The sequence below is a fragment of the Malania oleifera genome, chromosome 12, assembly GCF_029873635.1.
Source record: "Malania oleifera isolate guangnan ecotype guangnan chromosome 12, ASM2987363v1, whole genome shotgun sequence".
NCBI lineage: Eukaryota > Viridiplantae > Streptophyta > Magnoliopsida > Santalales > Ximeniaceae > Malania > Malania oleifera.
In genome coordinates, this window is record NC_080428.1 from 84,328,790 (window position 1) to 84,351,847 (window position 23,058).

Sequence of the window (23,058 nt, forward strand, 5' to 3'; positions counted from 1 at the left end):
CATCCATATATGGGTTGAGGAGGGCAGGTCGACTGACGGAGTTCAGTGATTTATTCCTAGTTGGCCAGTCAGGGTAAATCCCGCCTACGGGCCGCACAACCTCTTCATGAGGGGCATGTCATGACACAGATAGCCACAGGAAATAGTTTTAGTTGCTATTATTTACGTATTGATTTACAGAAACAGGGATCCTACTATATACACTAGAAGTATTTTGAATTATAACCATAATACTGATATGTTAAGCAATAGGGAAAAGGGGTGGTGTGCTTTATTTCTTGTACTGTACCTTGGTACTCAGTTATTTATGTTTATATGAAACAGATTTCATGATATATAGTAGTTCATTTGCCACACAATAGTAATAGCATGTTTCTCCTAACTGAGCGTTGGCTCATCCCAGTGTTGATATATTTTTCAGGTGATCCAGGCGGGCGAGCAAATCAAGCTCGCAAATAGGGGGCGTCTGTAGTGCCCCATTAGAGAGTGAGTATCATTTTTGGAGTGATTTTGTGTAGCCCTAGCTAGTTGGGGGCATTTTTGGGGATACAGTTATGTTGTATATATTGCAAAACATTTTAGAACTCTAGTATTGAATGTAATGGTTCAGATTATGTTTATATGATTATGCTTCTTGTTGCTTAGGTTAATGACGTAGATGGTATCTGAGTCTATATATATAAATCATGTTAATTAAGCAAGTCGTTACAGATTGTATTCGACCTACCTCTCGATTTTGTAGTTGGGAGTGACCTATGGGTAGCCCGAGTGTCACTTATATGCTTTCATATTAACGAGTGGTATCTCCCTGACTGAGTTATGCGACAATTTGGCTATCGACAGGGCATTCCCGACCGCTTCTTGACATCGGGGGTATATGTAATGACCTCAAAATTCTTATCATTTTTTTTATATGTATATAGTAAACATTCCTACGCAGCGGAAACAAAAAGCATATCACTATTACAACATAACTGTACAATACCAGAATCCAATATATACAGGTCATATCCATACAAAGTAAACCCCTCTATCCTCATCTTTCCCAAAAATACAACTCGTCAAAAACTCACCCAAAACCCAGGGGGATCTAAATGCCCTCTATCCACGAGCCTGATCTGCTCGCCCAGCTGTCTCACCTGAAAAATGGTAATGTAATGGGGTGAGTCGACGCTCAGTAAGTGGAAATATGCTATCACTAGTGTGTGACAACTAAGTTAAAGGTACTTTAAAATATAGCAACTGAACTGTAATGCAACAATCTGTAAAACATATCTTTCAAACATATCTATCTTTCTCAATTTAAAAAACATTGTATTGTCTGTATTTTCTACTTTTCATACTGATAATATATCATAGTATTCTCATCATATACTGTAAAACTGTAAATATATATATAACTATGCTTTTATCCCTGGGACTCTGTACGTCATGATTTGACCCCTCATGACAGGGTTGTGCGGCCCGTAGGCGGGACTCTATTTGGTCGGCCCTCCAAATAAGTCATCATACTCTACACTACCTCAGCTCGGCCAAACTGCATCCTCTCCTAAGCTCGGGACAAGCTACTACCTCGTCAAACCGGCCCCCTCAACCCAGTGTACTGGGGAGCTGCATACTCTCCGAGCACGGCTGACGGTGCCCACATACTATTTGAGATATGTGGTTGCACTCTATCTGTATCTAGCAACGGTACCGTGCTCTGTAATCTGTATCTGTCTGTGTAACTTTCCTCAGGGATCTGATACTATATACATATATATATATATATATATATATATATATATATATATACTCTTTTACTGTTTTCATCATGTTTCCAAAATTACCATAACTCTGTTTTTCTGTACTATAAACACTATATCTGTAGCATCTTGATGCTACCTTTGTATATCTATCTGTGTATTCTGTATATATACTCTGTCTGTGTTCTATATGTTATGGTAATAGGAAAAACATGGCATGTTATAACACTGTATATATGTATATACCGTTCTGTAATAAACTGCAATATAAAATACTGATCTGAGTATCTGTATACATGTATTTGGATATATGTATATAACCGTTTCATGAACTATTCATATAAAACTGTATATGCATGTACATTTCTCCGCAAATATAAATCTATCTCTGTATAATCTTATATGCTGGAAAACCATATCAAATGTATATACTATCTATATCTTTGTATTTAGTATAATATGATGTTTCATAACAACTATATAAATTCATTCTTCACATGAAAAGTCTACTTAGGCCACACAAACATTTATGCTCATTTTCTATAAAAATTGTATAATAGAATGACATAAAAATATGCTTATGAAATCTCTATTAACTCTTTTAAAACTCCTAACATAGCATATTTCTCTTACCTCAACTTTGAAGAGCCCTATAAAAATCTGGCTCTATACCCACAGGATTCCTAACCCAACATCCTGAAAACATAATGTCCCAGAACAAAATATTATTATTTTTCTGCCTACGTCATTTCTTATAACTACCATAAGGCCAAAAACTCAATAAAATACCTTACCCAGAATTTGGGATGAAATCCAACTTCGTTTTCCTGACAATCCGCTCCGACAATCTTGTAGAGAACTCCGTTAGGAGTGTCGTGGTAGCTTCGGATCGTCGATCTGACGACTGGTGGGACCGAAAACAAAGAGAGAAGGGAGAGAAAGTCATAGGGAGAGAGAGAGAGATTTTGTAAAAATGAAAATTTTCCCTGGATTCCATATATATAAACAGGGGATTTCGTCGATGAGACCCTGTGTTTGTCGACGAGTCCTTCACAAATTTCGTCGACGAGACCCTGTATTCGTCGACGAAATTCAGGCTACCCCAGAACCCCTCTCGGTATTTTCTCGTCGATGAAATTCTGTGTTCGTCGACGAAATTCTGAAGGCCTTCGTCGACGAGACCCTGTGTTCGTCGATGAAGTCTACGGCCTCCTTTTGTTTCTGTATCTATTTTCCTCTCTCTTTAATATTTGAATATGGATATTTTTTGGGTCGTTACAGTATATGTACTTGGAAAGGACCTCCATGGCATGGATGGACGCGGTCGAGGGTTCACGGACTGGGCGACTATGCACAAGATATTTATGATTGCGTGGGAGCATCGGCGAGAGTACATCCTACCAGAAGTGGTGGAGGATGGTCTGATGCGTTTGGATGACCCATACTTTACCTGGTATAGGTCCATCACACGATACTTTGTCGATAGATATATCTGAGTCTCGTAAGAAGATTTCAACCCACATTTACTTTTATTATGTGTACGTTACGATCTGCATGTGTTAACCAATTTTTTTCGTATCCTGCAAGTTGACATACTACATGAGGCAAATCATATCTCTCCAGATCTTGCAATCCAAAGGTTAATGAGTGCTGCATTGGACCTTGTCCACGAGGACGACCGACGGATCCCAGCTGCTCGACCTGATGTACCTGCACGAGAAGGTTGACCATCTCTAGTACAAGGAGGTTGAGTAGCTTCAGTTGGAGGACGACATGCCTCCTCCAGTCGTTTATTGAGTCCCATGTCATCGTCACCAGTTGTACAGGCGAAGTACATATTCAGTCCATTAGTATTGTATGCGCCTTCGTCAGGAGCTGATATTATGGGACCGTCCAGTAAACAGGTTGATGCCCTTTTTGACTCTGCTGCCACCCCATTGATATTATTTTTATTAGACAACATTTTCAGTGCGAAGGAGGTCGATGCACCCGCTACGCCATCTCGCTCTCGTCCGGAGACATCATATCAGTTTTCTCCCCATGCGCTTGGCATAAATGATGATTACGCAGTACCTCTTGGCGGAGATGATCCATAGACAGGACGACGACGGGATAGGACACCTGATGCAGATGACCAGTAGAGAGAGGGCAGACACAGACGACAACCACCACAACCCTGGAGACGACCTTGCTACGGCCTTGAGTAGTATAACATTATTTTTATTTCATTTGTATAACATTGATTATTTTCATTTCATTTGTATAACATCGTTGTATTATTTATGTATAATGGGAGAATGTTTATTCATTTTCGCCAACATGTATATGTGAATGAAAGTTGTATATGACAGTTTTGAATGAAACACAATGTTATCACCTATTTTTAATAGTGATACAAACGCAATGCTTGCGTCTTTTAGCCTTTAATAATGTTCTATGTTATAATTAATTTAATTGTTTATTTCGCATTTCACAACCCGAATTCATGCTAATTATCTATTCACTATAAAAAAAATAGCCATCATGATGCAAATTATCTCAAAAAATGATCGTCACTATTTTAATCCTCCTATCATACGTGCAATTATACTCTAATAAGCCCCCACGACATGGTGCGGTGGAAATACATCAGCAAGTAAAAAGGAATATCGAAGGTTCAATTTTAGGTAGATACACTCACGAAACCAGCGGTACCTGTGGATGGTGAGAGTTTACTCTGTGAGCCAACGGAGACCGTGGATGGTTAGAGTTCTCTATAAGCCAGCAGGGACTGTGGATGGTAATGGAGATATGTACTGGGGGTCAAGTTGGCCAAACATCCAATTGATGCATAGAAGCCGTGTCCGCATCCAGACTTTACCCTGATAAGCGAGACTTGAGGGCGAAGGATGCTGATTCGTAGGTTTGGTGCCGCACTAAGAGATCCGAAGGGTTCGTTGGTGGCTAGAGTTCCTATGTAATTAAAAAAAAAAAATACTCAAATAAAACAAATATAAATTGAGGAAAACCTTAAAATCAAACATTCACTTCTATTTTTTTTTTTGAATAGCATTAAAAATAAATTAATTGGTAAACATAGAATTTACAATGAAAAATGTCGAGTTAGTAAATACCTTTAAAAATGGAGCAAATGAAAATGAAATAATTTAATTTCTTTTTAAAATAGTTAATAGAATTTCACTTTTTTTTTACTAGTGTGATAAATATTCTATAGTGTGGCAAAGTGTAACTTATTTTTCATTTAAAATAACTGAACTACAATTTTAAAAAAATAAGTGTATCCACTTGTGAAAATAATTTTTTTTTTTCAATTTTCAATCATTTATAAAAATGTCACATTGTTTTCAAATTATTCAAAATATAGAAAAGTTGGAAAACGTTTTTTTTTAAAAAAATATTTTAGATTTTTGACTCTTGCTTTACTTATGGAAGAAGGTAATTATGAAAAATATTTATGATTATAGAAAACATTAATTTATTTTTTTTCATTTTTTATATTAATTTTTTTTAAAATTATATAAATATTAATTTATTTTTTAATTAGAAAATCTCGAACCAAATTGTTTGATTTAAATGGTAAGAGCAATGGTGATTTTGACGCGTGACAAATCTTATCGGAGGAAGTTGTGAGGTGAGATTTAAATGGTTAGAAAAATCTAGTTTTGACGCGTATTAAATCTCGCAGTACTAAGTTACGAGATTAGGAAAATTTTTCTTAAATAAGTATTATTTTATATTTTATTATAAAATAATAATAAAACCGAAAAAACTCAAGAAGTACGGGTGATTTCAAGATTAATTAATTAATTAATTAATTTTTTAAAAAACAGGCCAGCTGGTGCAACCTAGTGACACGAGTAGGGGTCCCCTTGGTAGACAGAATGTGCCCACGCTTACGGGAAAAAAACCCTGGACGGCTGCCACTTGGCTGATATAGGAAATTCAGTTAATACATGAAATGACTATTTTACCCCTCTTAGTGCTCAATTGTGTGCCAGGCAAGACGGAGCCCACCAATATTCAATGTGGCCATTTTTGGGCCGACTCCACCTTTCCCTGACACGATGGGCCTACCCATAACGACGTACAGGCTCCATAATTTGTGGGCTGTCAGTTTCGGCCCACTGAGTCAACTTCTCGAAGCCCGTGCTCGAATTAAGCATTTAAACTTTGAAAAAAGCCTTTGGCGGAGCGAGGGAAGCCGTGGCTTGTGGCGGGCTTATATCAGATGGTGTCCGCTCACCGCGCGATATTACGTCTTCTGGAATTGTCGATGTGCTATTGGAATCATTTCGTGATTCTTGGAACGTTTCCTGTTTTCCGATCGATGTTTTCTGTGTTTTTCGGTTGGATGATTGTGAAAAACTGCGAACCCTAGTTATTGTGCGCGAAGCGGGCCTGTGGACTGCTTCAGTTAGTGTTGCTTCGGATGGTGCGGCGTTCGTGAGGTACGTTCTTTAGAGAATTTCTTAACCTCATTGCAGAAATTGAGGGTTCTTTTCTGTTTCCGGTTTTCAAGTTGCTACTTCTGAGTGATATTTGGTTCGAATGTTGAATCTTAAATGTTATTTAGTCTTTGTTTCTTTAGAGTTTTCTTTGTTGGAATTAGATACAGTTGATGTTGTGTTTTAGAGCAAAGAAATTGAGTCTTAGGTTTATATTTGCATTGAATTCAACAAAATTATACAATTTTGTGATGTATTTTGTGCAAATCCGCATAAGTTCAAGCGGAGCTTCAAATTTCATGCTCCAAATACATTGTAATTGTTTTGGTTGAAGTTAAGATGAGAGATACAGTGCCAAAGAAGCAAATATTATGAAAGATGTTCCTAGATTGGCGTTTCAAAATTAAAATTGGAAGCGTGCTTATTCTCCTCCAGACCTCGAGTCCATGACACTATTATAGTTATAACTTCCAGTGTTGGTAGGCAAAAAGTTCTGTTTCCACCTTTTACTTTTTACAAATGAGATGTATCAACTTTTAAAGTTTTATTGCTGGTGACGACTGACAAGTGACCAGTGTGTATATGTAGAGCTTCCTTAAAATTTGAAGCGGGGATTCTCTAATTCAGAAGTAGGAATTGTTTATTATTATTTTTCATCCACAACTCTTACCTTACGTCTTTTGGGGGGGGGGGGGGGGGGGGGTGTGCGCTTTATGGTCATGGAGGCTGGAGATGTGTGAACTTTTAAGGGAAGAACCTACCCATAAAGACCAGTTATGCTATATGGATCGGAATGTTGGGCGACGAAGAAACATAATATCTAAAACGTAAAAGTTGCCGAGATGAGAATGCTTGGATGGATGAGTGGTATAATATTGAAAGATAAATTAAGGAATGAACATATTCGTGGTAAGTTAGGTATAACTCCTATAAAATATAAGATAAGGGAGGGACATCTCAGATGGTATGAACACTTGTAACGTAGGTCCCATAGTGTACCAGTGAGGAAGAGTGAGTTAGTTACTGTGGGGGCAATAGAAGGGGTAGGGGTAGACCTAAAATAATTTGGTAAGAGATAAAAATTTAATATCCCTGAATCTGTCAAAAGAAATGGTTCATGATTGCATAAATTGGCGAAAAAAGATTCATATAATCGACCCCACCTAATGGGACTTAAGGCTTGGTTTTGTTGTTGTTGTTGTTGTTGGGTGTCGTAGAAGCTATAAAAAGTTTAAGTAATTAGGTACCGGTTAACTAGTCATTTAAGAATTTGAGGATAGTTGGGGCCTTGGGGGATGAACTATCAACTTCTTTTGTAATTGTAATAATTTATTAGGGTGAAATTGTATTCTTAGGAATTTTGGATGCACTTCAAATAAATACATAATAAGGTGGAAAAGGATTCATGTAGCTGACCTCATCTAGTGAGACTTAAAGCTTGGTTTGTTGTTGTTGTTGTTGTGTGTGTATAGATCAAATTCTAATAACATACAGGGGTAGGCACATATTTTGCACAAAATCTGGAGGGGCATTTTTTCTTTCAGATTGAATTATTGAAATATTTTCCCGTTTTGAGTGTGATTTTTTTTTAAACTTTAGCGAAAAAGTTGTGTGTGTGTGTGTGAGGGAGAGAGAGAGAGAGAGAGAGTGAGCATGTCTGACCCAAAATGGACAAGTCTGCTACTGTTTGGAAAAAATGGCTTTTCTGGTTGTTCCCATAGTCAATATGGTTATAAAAACCTAGGACACTAGCCAGATTTTTGGTACCATTCATATTACGCCTTAAAAATTCTTGTACTAGGACAAGAAATGAGCACAATTTTTTAAAAATCAAAGACGATTCTAAGCATTGCATTTTTGCTCTGGAAATAGCAGAACGATGTTTATTAGTAATTTATTAGAGAAGTATACTTTAAATTTTACATCATACACTCATGGATAGGCTAAAAGTGCCTATTTTATTCTTTCATTTGTCTCTATCTCAGTATAGCACAACCACTCACACGCCAATAGCAGCAAACAGCGATAAACTGAATACTACAGATACAATAACTCTTCTTACTGGTAAAAAATCATAATTGACTGCTTCTGCCTTTTAGAGCTCCAACACCAGGTCTGCGACGCCAAAAAAAATAAAGAACTCAGTTTGTGTAATTATGAATAAGAGTAAAAGAAACTGAACTTCTATGCATAGCAGGGACTTCTATTCCTGAAGTCTTTTTTTTTGTTTTTTTTTTGTTGTTTTTTTGTGTTTTTAAAAAGCTGATCTTGGGATGGTCACGCTCATGTGATTTACATGTGATCAGTGTGCAAGGGAGTTAATATATCTGGGTGCATTGTTATATTAATTAGCGACTGTAATTTTGGGAAATGGGTACATTAAAATGTGAGGATATCTATGTGAATTTCAAGACCCAAAAGTTAAAAAATGTAGACCGCTTTTCACATGGTCTAATGTTGCCTAGTCTGCCATGATACTGCTAAGTTATTGAACATCTACTGTGGTTGACTATGAGGATTGTGCATGCTTTAATACTTACAATCTGCATCACTTTTGATCCAATACTCCCTATTTCCATTTGAATCGCTTCCACCAAGTGTGAATTGAGGTGGGTTAGATTGACACTTGTAGCGGCGTATGCTATCCTTCAAGAGTGGTCTATGTGGAATTATAGTAATGTCTTCATCTGGAAGCATCCGTTCTCCATTGCCGTACCCACCATCATAGGACATGTTTTTGATCTCATTTTTGTGGGTTTTGTCGGACTTTCGTGTGGCTGTTGAGCTTTCAGGATGGACTTTTCTGTGGAACATATGTAGGATCTACATGCCAAATATAAAAAAATTAAACCTAACCATAATTCATTATCAGGATACATGGCATCCTGAAGGATTCTAATTAGAGCGATCAATTCTTTTCTGTTATGAGTTTACATTCATTAATTATGCAGAAACATCAAGTGATAAACTTTTAATCCACAGACCTGTAAGTTTGGTTAATCTAATTGGCCATATTCAGAGTAGCATGGGACCATTCTGCTTTTGATGGTTATATGTGTGTGTGTGTGTGTGTATATATATATATATATATATATATATATATAGAGAGAGAGAGAGAGAGAGAGAGAGAGAGGACTGTTTTATGTTCTCTTTGCAAGTGGCACTGTTATTTTCACAAATTGTGAGCAGCACCAGCCGTGGTTGGAGAAAACTATAACAGGAAAGTCTGAACGGCCAGTTGTGACATTATTGATGCAGCGTCTCACTAGATAGCACAATTAGAAGATATTAAAAATTTTGGCTATAAGCACGTGTGTTGAATGGAGGTGGATGAAGAAACTAGGAACCCACCTTGTAATTCTCATAGCAAGGATTAGCAATTTGCTAATTTACTTGTACTGAGTTCATTTATCCAAAATACTGGTGATTTTCAAACGATCTAAAGGGGAACAAGAGATTCACTGTTCTTTGAATCTCCAGTAGAAGATTCGGTATTGGTGAGTAAACGTACCTTATGCAATTTTGTCTCTGCTGAAGCTGGATCAGCAGTTCCAGCACCAGCTGCAGTAGAGCTCCTAGATGAAGCATGGAGCATTCTCCTCTTTAGCATCTTTTTCATGAGATGCACAGCAGATTTGTCAGATTCCTTTTCTGAACGCTTCTCGCCCCTCTCAGATTTAGGACCAGAATTCTCCTCTGCTATTTTACTTCTCTGGAACAACTCCCCAAGTGATGTCCTGTGCTCCTTCTTTGCTACTGTTGTTTCTGGTAATTCAATTGCTGACCCAAAAAGATAACCCTGGAGTGGACAAACTGCAGTTCCATTTCCATTGTTTTCTGTGCCTTCCAACTTGCCACTAAGTGTAATAGTACTGCCATGACTGCTTCTCCCGTTACTGACGTGACTGTTTCTCCCAGATGAGTCGTTGCAACCATCTTCTTTTGCTTCAGCTCCCAGCACTTTCTCCAGCTCTTCATTAATAAGTTTCAGTTCATTCTCTGTCACTTCAGTTTCTTTTTCAGCTATATTCTCAACAGAGATGGAAAATGTGGGGGTTGCTGGGTCAGTGGTGATGGGGTCTGAACCAAGTGTGCCAATTGCAAGAAACCCATGGAACAAATCAGATATTGCAGCTGATGATTCCTCTTCGAAGTCATCTTCATCTATTCTTGCTGCTTCAAGGCCTGCAAATGATTTTCGGAGGGAGTGGTCTCTTTGTGCTTGTCTTAGGGGTCTGCTGCTATAGTTTGACTTTGGGTAGTATTGCTCGTCATCAAGAGATGGCTGCCCTGAAAGACAATTACAAGAATGCCCTGACACAAGAAATGTAAAACGAGCTGGGATGATGGTTAGGTCAATCAGGGGAAAACATTTTATTGTTGCAATTTGGCAGGAAAATCATGTGGTTGTTTCCTCTTAGCATGTCTTTAGGGAAATAGTGTTGATCCATGATTTTGTGTTCCATTAGTATAAACATAATAGTTTTTGGTTTCTCAATTATTATTGTGATGGCTATGATAAGTTATGCAGCTTTGTGGGTAGCTAATTTTCACAGGGGTCCTTTATGGAATAATTCTGGTAGCAGCTCTTTCTAGTCTTGTTTGTGACTTTGCATCAACATGTCTTCCAAAGGTAGCTACGTTACTCGTAAGGTTTCCAATGACCCAGTCTTTTTGTGAACCAATTCAAATAAGTCAGCATAATGTACACCCTAGGCTTTGACAAAGACTGAATGGCCTTTATCATGTTTAACTATGCTCTCTGTACCTGCAGTTTTTGTACCTTGTATGTGTAGTGAGACAAAAATATGATACCAATTAACCATTGTTTAAGTTTGTGCATTCCTGTATGAACAATTTAGTAGAACAAATGTGGATGGGAGTGTAGGACATACCGATACCATAATCTTTGATAGGCTCACTGCTATTCTGCCGGAACTTTCTGTGCATCCAACCTAGTAACTGCAACAAAAACTTGCAAAGATGACCTTACCAAGTATTAAATTCAGTTTGGTTCTGCCATGTTCACTAGATAGGTGACTTACCTTCATCTTTTGATCCTTCTTCAGAGAGCAATGCTCAATCGCCTTGGTTGTGATGAGAGGCTGGGGGACTAGCTTTTCATAAATTCTCAGACGACTGATATTGAATATGATATCAAATGGGTTCCTGAAAGTCTCCAAGTGTTTGAGATAGAGGTGGGTAGAGTGAAACACAGAGAAGGTTACAAGATTGGGTCAGCTATCCTTTATCAAGATCAAATCATGTGGCCACAGGTGGAATGGATTCTGGACCTACAAGCTATTGATTCAATCTGACCAATACACTTTACATGTAGTTGTGAAGTTGGTTGCTGGATTATGATTTTTGCATGATCACTGCCCAATCAAACTTTTTGATCCAGTAGAACTCATCACATTTATCACACATTGATGGTTCTGTGTTTTGAGATGCATGTCAGCATCTTCCAATTGTGAATGGATGTCCTTGTCAATTTGTGCTTCCGTCTAGTTTCTTTTTTTCGGTCCTCTCAATTTATTTGTTCATGCACATGCACTTTCTGTGTGGGAAAATGATGGATTTTTCTTAGTTAATAATTCTAATAAATGTACTAGGTATTTGTTGATGAACAGTGGGGAGTTGAGTGAATATTTTAATTGAACTATAATCCAATCGAGGATGATTTGACCATGAGACATCTTTTCTTCACAAAAAGTTGATTACCAGTGCTTTTTGATCGGTTTGGGTAGGGTAATTCTATCTGAAGGGACCTAGTCTGAATGATTTAACATTTTGTGATCAGCTTGAATAAATATCTCTTTTATGGTGCTTAACAGTGATGCTAAACATTATGTGTGTGGCTCATTTCAGCCAAGATGAATCTGAGGAAGCATTGGTGTTGTTGAACTTCTCTTCATTGTAGAAGCCCACGATACCGGTGGTTTGGAGTCTATCTCTAACAGGATTGGTGTCATTACCAGGTATGAGTAAAGCTAAGACCTTCAGTTGAACTGTTGTGATGCGTGTTCTGTTTCATCTTCCTGGCATTTATTGGAGCTAAAGGACCTTACACATTGTTTGTCAGTACAATGGATCGAACCATTGGAACCTCATATCACTTAAGTTGATTCATGGAAACTAACTTTTGATTAGCTCCAAAATTTTTACAAAATTTACCATCTAAGAAATGTTGTTGCTGTGCCACTTCTTGGAACATTTCGTTCTGCATCGATTACTGAACTTGCTAGGTATGATGAAGATCAAGTAGTCATCCTTGATTGTTAGCCAGTCATGTTTTTATCATCAACCATAGTCTTCGTTGCCACAAATGTTCCTTCTCAGGGAAGGGGGGGGGGGGCCTCGAATAGGTGCCATCCTTGAAAACTGCAGTCCGCTGCCTGCCCCACCCCCTGAATTAGAGAACAGAGAAAAGTGAAAAGGGTTGTAGGCTTTGAGACAAAAGTGACAAAGCTATGTCTTCCTATTTATGTGTAATTTTTTTTAATCGCAAAAGAAGAAGTATATGAGTAGAGAAAGGATACAGAATACAGGAGAACAAGGAATCCTCCAAAAAAGAGAAAAAATAGAAAAACTATAGTAGAAAGACAACAATAATACAAAAAGTAAATATTTGTAGAAAACAACACAAGTGGCTATGTATCTGAGAATCCATGGAAATATTTTCTCTCTCAGAAAAAAGGGAAAATATTCTCTGTGGGATCCATGGAGGCAATCCCTTTTCAGTTAAAGAGTTCCATTCTCTCGAATAGGTGCCATCCTTGAAAACTGCAGTCCGCTGCCTGCCCCACCCCCTGAATTAGAGAACAGAGAAAAGTGAAAAGGGTTGTAGGCTTAGAGACAAAAGTGACAAAGCTATGTCTTCCTATTTATGTGTAATTTTTTTTAATTGCAAAAGAAGAAGTATATTAGTAGAGAAAGGATACAGAATACAGGAGAACAAGGAATCCTCCAAAAAAGAGAAAAAAAGAAAAACTATAGTAGAAAGACAAAACAATAATACAAAAAGGAAATATTTGTAGAAGACAACACAAGTGGCTATGTATCTGAGAATCCATGGAAATATTTTTTTCTCTCAGAAAAATGGAAAATATTCTCTGTGGGATCCATGGAAGCAATCCTTTTTCAGTTAAAGAGTTCCATTCTCTCCTTCATGAAATTTTCGAATTCTAGGTCATTTCTAGGAACTAATAACTGGACTCCATACCTATGCCCAATAATTGTGGTTTGATCAGTGGGTGTCGACATCTTCCTTTTATTTCCTTGTGCATGAATTGTGCATGAAATTGACCTTTAGGCTTTGATTAGATTTAACAGATTTAGATGCAAGTAGATCTATGCAGATTGGGCCATGAGTTGTGATATCATTTGCCATGTACATTCCAAGGATAGTGACAGATCTTGTTCCCTCCAGCAATAGCATATCAAATCATGCTTTGAAAATTAATTGAAGGTTTTGATGATGCCCAAGCATGCAATAGGTAGCATCAGTCACATAGGAAATCAATCTCTTTTACCAAGCACATTGCCAAATTGTGGATTAGTATCCGTAGGAGGCCCTGCAGGAGGAGATTGAAAATGCAATAAGGATAACCAGAAGTGGTCAGAATGCCAATTTTATTTTTTAAATCTGTTTTTCCTTTTCTTTTTGGTTCTATTCATTATTCTTCCTTTTTCTTTTTGGCATTTAATTTGGTACTCACATGGGATTGCAGGGGGTGTCATGCTCCTATATTAAAGAATTGTAAATTTGAGTTATTGTGGTCATTTATGAGTTTAGGAAGGTCAATAAACTATCATGAAATTATTTTAACCATGATTTCAGAACTTTTACTAGTGACCATCCTGGTAAATTTAAGGGTTTCAACGAATTGGCGAACCTTATTGCCCTCACACCATAGTTTTAAATATCAACTTGATGAGGCTGCCGAGTCCGTTGGATTCTGGTTAGACTGGTGGGTCAATTTGGTGGTTGAACTGGTGATGTCAGCATGACATATTATGTGTGCGTATTTATATGACAAAAATAGTATTACACGTCAAATTTGAAATAAATATTGCAAAGATGTTGGTTAAAATCACCTATATTAGCTATTTAAAGCCAAAATAATCACTAATAGCCATCTAAATAAAAGTTGTATTATTATTATTATGATGATGATGCAAGGCTGGCACAATAATAATTATATATTTATTTGCAGGTTGTCTCGGTGTATATGTGTGTATATTTAGTAGTTGAATTTATGATTTACTCCACTTCCACTTTCTTCCTTGAGGTCAGGGGTTCAAACTGGGTTAGTATTATTCCCCTAACATTGTTTAGGATTTTAAGGGAGGCTGTCTTGACTTGCCTTGAACCTTGATTTAGGCCAGTTCATGACGAGTCGAACCGGGTTGGCTGGCCATTCGTTTCTTTGATTTTGTGATTGGGTCAACTCAACTAACCTTTGGTTCTGCCATGTTTATGTGATTTTGCACCCGAGCTGGCCGAGTCAATTAGTTCAATTTTCAATTTTACCTCAGACCCAAACCGACCAAACAACCCATTTCGATAAAATCCGGTCACTCTGAACCAAGACCCGGAACATAATTGTGTAGGACTGTTATTGAAATAGGAATTTTCTTCCCTCTATTGAGAGGCGTAGTCTATTTAGGTTACCTAATTTGGGTAATTCATCTTGCATACAAATTGATTCTCTATTCTTTGTCAAGTGTTTGAACTTGAAACCTTGAATGGAGATGTTATTTGCCCAAATCTTTGGAGCAAATTGTAAGGTGGTGTTATGAAATTTAATCAAGAAGCAAACAGATAGAAAGTAATGGTGTCTATCTCGTCTTTGCCAAATTTGAAACTTTTTTTTTTTAATAAAAAACTTCTGTTTTAGCTTTTCAGAAAAAATTGATAACTTGGAGGTCATGTTTGGCAACGCACTTGGGGTTCTCAACTGCGAAAGCATCTCTGAAGATTTTGCCAATTATGTTTCGTTTTTCTTTTTTAAATTTTTGATGATAGAAACAGAGCAAATAGAATATAAAAAATATAAGCCAAAACATAAATCAGAACATGAAATAACGCAAACCAGAACACAGCCACATGCATAGGGATGGGCATTTAATAATATTAGTCATGTTTTATTTTACCTGTAAAATGTAAAATCGTAAATCTTAAACCGCAAAACCCGATCGGATCATCATTTTGTTTGGCTGATTAATGGTATGAACTTTACCCACTGCAAAATGAGAAGAAAGCGCTGTTCTCTGTGTGGTTGTCTACCATCCTCCTCTTTGGAAACCGACGAGAGACAAAAACCGTCAATGCATGTACTCTTTCCGGTCACTCACATTAAGGGGGAAGCGTTGTTGTGTGTGTGAGCCATTCGTTTAGGCACTTCAGGGACCCAACAGTGAGTCATGGGGTCTTTTTGCCCCGGCTCTACTAACCTCCCATTCTGCATGGGCCCTCCAAAACCCAACGGTCGCTAAATGGGCCGATGCCCTCATTTTTAGGTGTTTGTTTTGGGGGATGGAGGTTGATTATATGGTTAGGTTGGGTTCATAGAATGAAGTGAAATGAGAATGAAATTAAATGAAAATTTGAGTTAAGAAATCCAGAAAACAATACAGACTTGTGTTTATTTATAGAGAAATGGGACAAAAAAGGATTAAGAATGTTGGTTGTATTAATCAAATCATTTCTTAAAATTGTTGACTAAATTAAAATCTTTGTTCGTAAAAAGTGTTAATCAAAATTGGGCTAATGTAAAAGTGATTGACCAATTTTTGGGTCATCAAATGGTGTATTAATCAAAATTAATTAATTTAAAGACATCACAATTTATGCTAAAAAGATGGACTTTTTTTTTTTTGTTTTTGAAAAAAATGACAATTTATATAATTTGAAAAACTAATATTGTTTTAATTTTCAATCACTTATATTAGCATATATTATGGCCTTGTGGCTCATTACTGGATCACTGAATCACAGCATATAACATAGCCTTACCTTTTCTATCAGAACCTTACCTCTTTTTTATATATATATATATCAGACCTTGTATATTTTTTAAATATTCATAACACATTAGTTCAACAGTTTGATTGGACCTACAAGTTGCTATTCAATGACGATATTTACAAACCAGTGCATACAACTTTGGTCGTTGGTTGGTTTGATAGCTCTTTATGAGCTTGTAGTTTTTTATTCTTCAATCCCCTTCTTGATCCAATCCGGGGATAATGTTTGTTATATCCTCATGACTTCTTTAGGCGTAACCAATTCATGAGTTGGATGGATCCAGGGGCCTTTGGACTTGTATTAGTATAAGGTATTGTTTGAAAATATGAATTTTGAAGGTTTGGATTTAGATTATTGTGAATTTGGATAAAATTGAATGTAATTTTGTATTGTGTTTTGTTTAAATTCACACAAGTTTAAATTTAAGTAGTGTTTTAAAAGGTGTACGTGAGGTGCGCCTTGAGGGCCTGGCTTTGAAGACTCCTCCAACTTCTCGCCTCTCTGACGAATCGTTGACTGCGTCTGGGGTATCGTTTCTCTTAGACGACCCCTTCGGAGCTCTCATCTCTTTTTAAGCTGGGGTTTGGCTTCAAAGACTCCTCAAGCCACTCATCTCTTTTTAGCGACCCTCTACAACCTCTTTGCTTGGAGTATTCAACTCTCGCTCCCTCTAGTTTTGTTTGCTATCGTTATTTTTGATTCTTAGTAGAATCTTAGATGACGAGACATTGTTGTGATGCTTTAATTTAAATTTCTCTTCTTTTTGTAATGATTTGGCTTATATTATATTTAAAAATTATGTTTTTATTTTTTTTTCATTATTTTATTATTTTTTACTATATAAAAATTAATTTTATTTATTAATTATTTAAATAAATACAGTCCCAAAACATTTACTTCTCAAGGTTTTAAGGCTTATGCCTCACCTCGTAGAGGGTAAAATACTATATCTTACCCCTTCGTCTTGTAAAACATTAAATTTAAGTAGATTAAGCCTTTTAGAATTTATTTTAGTAGTTAAAATTTGTAACTAATATATTAAAGGTATTGAGAAGTTACAGACTTACAAGAGAAATAAAACTTGGTGTTTACACAATTCTGCTCTGCCTATTAAAATATAGATTTCATTTGGGTTTTTTTAGGACTTGGATTTCAGACGTGCTTCGATTATCCCACTCTTGTGTATATTCGGGACGTGATCCAGATACAAAATCTTAAAACAATTGATTTTTTTACTAAAATATATATACTTTTATTATTTTTTGTTAGGGGGGGAGGGGGGTGTCATAGAAAGTCAAACCTTTCGGCGCAGGGAGTGGAGTACGTAAAAAACAAGCAGAGCCCTGCACTAAAGGCAAGGCCAAACGGGTCTCGACTCATCACCTCCTTGTCGCACATCCCTACCTGCTAAAGTTACAATGCTGCCATATTGCCGTCTGCACTCAAAGGCAGCGGTACTGTCGTCTGATGGAACACATCCCGGTTCGTACATGCACCTTTCACATAAATATTGACTTGTTTTGATGAACCAATATAATGTAAAAAATAATGTCAAATTTACTTTTAAGTCTTCAAAAATATAAATTCAAAACTTACAATTTACAGTGTCAAATATAATGCTAAGTGTTTTTAGATGATTATTTTGGGAGAAAATTTGGATAAAATTTTCTTATTATACTTTATGTTGAGCTTGAAAAAATGTGTCACTATAAAAGTGTTAGTAACTTAGTTTCATCAAGTTAATGGTAATGATAAGCGTAGTATATATAAACTTGAATTTTGAAAATTTTCTCTAGCCAAGTTTGTTCATGCACCTTTCACATAATTTACAAATAATTCCATCCTAATATTAACATGTTTTGAATTTGATTATGTGTTTGAAAATGTTTAGGATTTGAATTTAAATATGGGTGCATTTAAACAAAATATAGTATGAAATTATATTGATCTCAATATAGATCTTGACAAAAGCTATTCAGATTATAAATTAATAAGGTTAGATCACTACTCAAACAAACTTCAATTGTTTTGGAACTTTATTTGGTCCACTTTTAATCGAGTTTGAGTTGAGTTTGAATTGATAAAGTAATTTGTTCGAGTTTAGTTCTAACTTGTAATACCATTCAAGAGTATCCTAATTAGGCTGAAATTCACATATTAGCATATCTTTGACCTTAGTGAAGTTGTAGGATGAAATTTACATGCATGCATGGATTTCAAATATTTAGGGGCATAGAATTTGATCTTTTTCTAAGGTAAATTTTTTATGATTTTAATTAAAAATATAATGACAATTACATCAATTTTTTTTTTAAATTCTCAATCAAATTTGAATTTAGAGTTTAAACACTAAAAAAAGAGATAAAAATATTGCATATTCTCCTTGGTTTCTTTTATTAGACATATGTGCCGAGTTTTTTCTCATTTAATTATTAAAAAGAAATAAAATATTAAATAATACTTTTATTAGGAAAAAATTTTCTAAACTAATGCTCATGTAATCTCACAGTACCAAGCTGCCAGATTTAAAAGTCCAGCAAGTGAGAAGTTGACGTGTGGCACGGTTGTAGAGAAAATCTTGCAGCATGAAGCTGCGAGATTTAAAGGCTCAGCCCAATAGGGTGGTGATGTGTGGCACTAAGTAAGTTTACAAAATTTAAATATAAATAATATATTATTATGATATTAAAAAGTACTTATTTGTATTTTATTATGGAAGTATTTGTATACATTCAATTATAAGAAAAGTGATTATCCAATAATTAATTATTGTCAAATGCAACCTGATCAATAAAATAAAAAAAATCCTCGCATAAAAGAAATTATTGATTATAAACAAGTATTTTATCATAAAAATCTGGATAAAATCCAAAAAAAAATTCAAAATATGACTCTAACTCGTGAATTTTCAAAAAAAAACTAAAAAATTTCTTATAATTTAATTTTATTGACAAGTGAATATTTTTTTAGTCAACTATTAAGTGCATGTGAAATAACAAAATTTGTCCTTAATAGAATGATATTTTAAAATGACATTAATTTAGTAAAAAAAATAATATGATTAATATAATGATTGAAGTCAAATAAATGGATTAGGGACCGAACAAAAATTTCGAATTGATTGCTTTGATGCTTTGGGTCAACTAATTATATAAGTATGACAAAATAATTTGTATTATTTCAAAATTTTTTAAAAATATAATTGGAAAAAATAAAATTTGTCAATAAGTTATAAAAATGCCTAGTAATTATAATGCTGCTAAATGTTTATTGGATGTAATATTTAAAATTAACAATTAAACACATTATAAAATAAATAAAATATAATTTAATATTGTTAGAGTCAAGTAATGTATCAAATATAGTATTAAAAAAAATGTAAACTAAAATTTCACTGACTTTACCAAAGTTATTATGTTATTAATGGTCTTCAACAAGACTAAAAATAAGAACCAATCAATTGATGCAAACTAATTTATTCATAATGACAAACTATTATCATAAAATTAGAGTATTAATCAAAAGAATGTGATATTTTCAAACATTTTGAAAAAAGAAATTAGAAGATATTGATAGATAATCACGAATTTAATTTTACTTATTAAATTGGCCGTAGTTAAATAAAATTATTTCGACTTATCTGAGTGGGTAAAATCCTTAAAAATCATACTTCACTTGATCATATATATAGCTCATACTCCTATTATTTTGAAAATAATTTTTTATATATTATTTGTCATAAACTCATAAAAAGATCACATTATTATTATTTTTATATTGTCAAGATAAATTAAAACCGAATTTATAATTAGTGCACAAACCAATCAACAAGTAGTAATTAAGTGATCTAAATACACTTAGCAAAATAATAGGGTGGTACCGATTCTATGAAATTAAAGTGATTATTATGATCTCCAGCAATCTCAGACACTTGTAGATGTTGCAATACCATTCAAACTTAAAATAACAAAAAATTGTTCAATTGTCATTTTGGGTGAAGGTTTCCGCACTTTACATGTTGCAACATATATATAATTATTATGTGTCATTTTTTACATTTGACAGTATTTAATTCTTTGGAGCAAATGTTGAATCTTTCACTGTTTAGTTAAATAAAAGTTATTTTATTCATCTCAATTTAATTTGAAAAATTATACAAATAAACTTCAAGAGTATGAAGTGTGCACAAGACACATGACTATACAAATGAAATGAAAATAATCAAATATTATATAAGTTAAATGAAAATAATCAATGATATATACAAAAGAAATAAAAATAATCACTACTATACAAATGAAATTAAAATAATCAATGATATACATACAAATAAAATGCAATGAAAATAATGCTAAACTACTCCGTGCCGCAGCGAGGTCGTCTCCGGGGTCGTGGTGGTTGCCTTTTGGGTCTGCCCTCTCCCTGCTGGTCATCTGCATCAGGTGTTGAGGTAGGTGCAACTTAATTAATGTAAAATACAAGTATAGTTGAAATTAATTATTGCCTATAGTATTATTAAGTCTTAGAATTTAAGACTGTTTGGTTGGTCAATCCTATTATAATTATTAATTAAAAATAATAATAAAATAAATAAATAAATAAATTTATTCACTTTAAATAACAAAAAATATTACCCCAAAATAATGTTCCAATTTTTTCGTGATCCAAATTTGACTAGTCCCAAAACACATAAATAAATATAAATTAATTAATTAAATAAATATGTTTTAATTTTTGGAGGTTGAAGTTAATTGGGAGTTGAGGCAGGTGCAACTTAATTAATGTAAAATACAAGTGTAGTTGAAATTAATTTTTGCCTATAGTATTATTAACTCTTAGAACTTAAGACTATTTTTAATTGCACAAAAATATTAATACAATGAGAATGAAAAATACATTTGAGATGAGACAAATGCATCTAACATCTACAAAATATATGATGGAGTAGGTTTACATATCTCTAAATCACAACATTCTTATTTTATTACAATAGTTTATTTTTTAAAAAATAAAATCATTTTATTAATATTATTATTGTTGCAAACAGATATGAAGATGGGAAATCCGAATTTCTCAAAATGTATGTCATGTCAATATACAGTAATTTTAACTTGCAAATATTATATATACATTTACACCTACTAATTATTACAAAATATTTTCTTAGTATTATGTATGTGAGCAATAAATTGAATAGGCAAAACATGAGAAAAAAAAAATAAAAAAGCAAATAAATTAAAACTAACCTTCGTCCAGATGTAGCAATGAACCGAAAAAATCCAAACAAAGTTATGAAATAAATCCAACTTAATGCAACAAATTCAAACTCAGTAAGTAAAATAATGAAATTCACATTTTTGCTAAATAAAAAATACTTACCCCATCTTCTCCCTTAAATAGCTTTCCTCGCCTTCGAGCGGTCACCTGCCTCTCTGCAATCGCCTTTATTTCTTCCTCTACAAAAGGTCACAGACGAAGCAAATCTCGTAGGATAGACCTGCGAAATTCTCCACGTATCACACGCCGCACCATTTTAGAGACAAATCTCGCAGCTTGGTGTTGCGAGATTTCTGTCACGTGTCGCCTTTTCAAATGCTGTAACTTTAAATTTCGCAGTTTGGTGTTACGAGATTTGCTGAGCCCCCTGCCACTCGTCACCTTCCCGCTCCCTGGTCGTTTTAAATCCCACAGCACCAAGCTGCAAGATTTGCTCAGCTCCGTGCCACATGTCATCTTCCCACTCACCCATTAGTTTAAATCTCGCAACATCAAGTTGCGAGATTATGAGAGTATTAGTTTAGGAAATTTTTTCTTAATAAGAGTATTATTTAATATATATATTTTTTAATAATAAAATGGAAAAAAACTCCGTATGTGCTTCCCCTTTGTCCGGATAGAGGAGGGTTCTATCCCATGGGATCTGTAGACTCTATGACTTGTCATTTTCTAACAGTCCAACCTAGCGCGCCTCCCTTATTCTTGTCTTCGTTGGGTTTGTTGGCTGGGCATTTATGTCTTTTGCTCTAGGCGCGCCTTGTTCTTGTAGTACACAAGAGGCAGTGTGTGTTAGAGACACATGAAAAGAATAAAAGTTATTTATATCTTATGACTAATTTGTAACTAATAATTTTTTGCAATTTTGTTTTAGCTGTACTTTTCAATTTCTGAAAATACTTTTATTTAACATCTAAATTTTTGTTTTTTTTATTTATTTATAAAAATTTGGGTCAATAGTGGGAACTCCTTCAGAGTGTAGTCTGTAGACATAAAAATAACTAAGAAGTTAAGAGGGTGCCAACAGCTGCCCTCTCGAGCAGTCCCAAATGTTTCGTGTACCCTAAATTGTCCCCCTGTTAGATCCTTCGAGTGACAAAAAATGATGTGTTCCATGCATCTGCCCGACACTATAAAAAATTTTACCGACTGCAGATTCTATTTTATTATATTAGGTAACACTGGGCTCGAGCTTTTGGGGGTGGTGGACTGGAAGGAAATAGACGATAGTAGGATCGTGAAGATCCATTGTGTTGGTGGGAGGGAAGGGAATAAGACTTTCTAAGAGTAGCCTGTGGCCCAGGGGGGAAAAAAAAATCAGTAAAAATAGAACAATCCTACTGCGTCTTTGCTTACTCACAAACCCAATTTAGGGACCAGGGAGGATCCTCTGGCTTGGCCCTTTCCAGAATCACAACTCACTCCTTTCTCCAACTCAGGTACCCCCCAACTCGTACCTTTCACTGACTTGTATGAGAAAGTGCAAGGATCATTTAGTCATGCCCTCTTGATTGAAAAGTTTAAATGTTTTGAGTTCCTGCATTAAACAATATGATTAGAA

The 23,058-nt window shown here is 35.0% G+C and overlaps 1 protein-coding gene and 2 long non-coding RNA genes across 3 annotated transcripts; all 3 read right to left on the bottom strand.

Annotated features, from left to right (window-relative positions):
* Window positions 1–8,059: 8,059 nt before the first annotated feature.
* LOC131144045 (protein LAZY 1-like) lies at window positions 8,060–11,241 on the bottom strand. The gene is made up of 5 exons (XM_058092392.1): window positions 11,236–11,241; window positions 11,086–11,152; window positions 9,702–10,480; window positions 8,731–9,013; window positions 8,060–8,305 (listed from the first exon to the last, which is right to left on the bottom strand). The coding sequence occupies exons 1-5, from the start codon at window positions 11,239–11,241 to the stop codon at window positions 8,286–8,288; spliced, it is 1,155 nt and encodes a 384-aa protein (XP_057948375.1). The 3' UTR covers window positions 8,060–8,285.
* A 1,399-nt stretch (window positions 11,242–12,640) lies between these two features.
* Window positions 12,641–15,598, bottom strand: LOC131144782 (uncharacterized). Its single transcript, XR_009133908.1, has 3 exons — window positions 15,350–15,598; window positions 13,416–13,767; window positions 12,641–13,002 (listed from the first exon to the last, which is right to left on the bottom strand). It is a non-coding gene; the product is annotated as an uncharacterized LOC131144782 (long non-coding RNA).
* Window positions 15,599–20,502: 4,904 nt separating this feature from the next.
* On the bottom strand, window positions 20,503–23,034 carry LOC131144783 (uncharacterized). The gene is made up of 2 exons (XR_009133909.1): window positions 21,603–23,034; window positions 20,503–20,656 (listed from the first exon to the last, which is right to left on the bottom strand). It is a non-coding gene; the product is annotated as an uncharacterized LOC131144783 (long non-coding RNA).
* Between the last annotated feature and the right edge of the window lie 24 nt (window positions 23,035–23,058).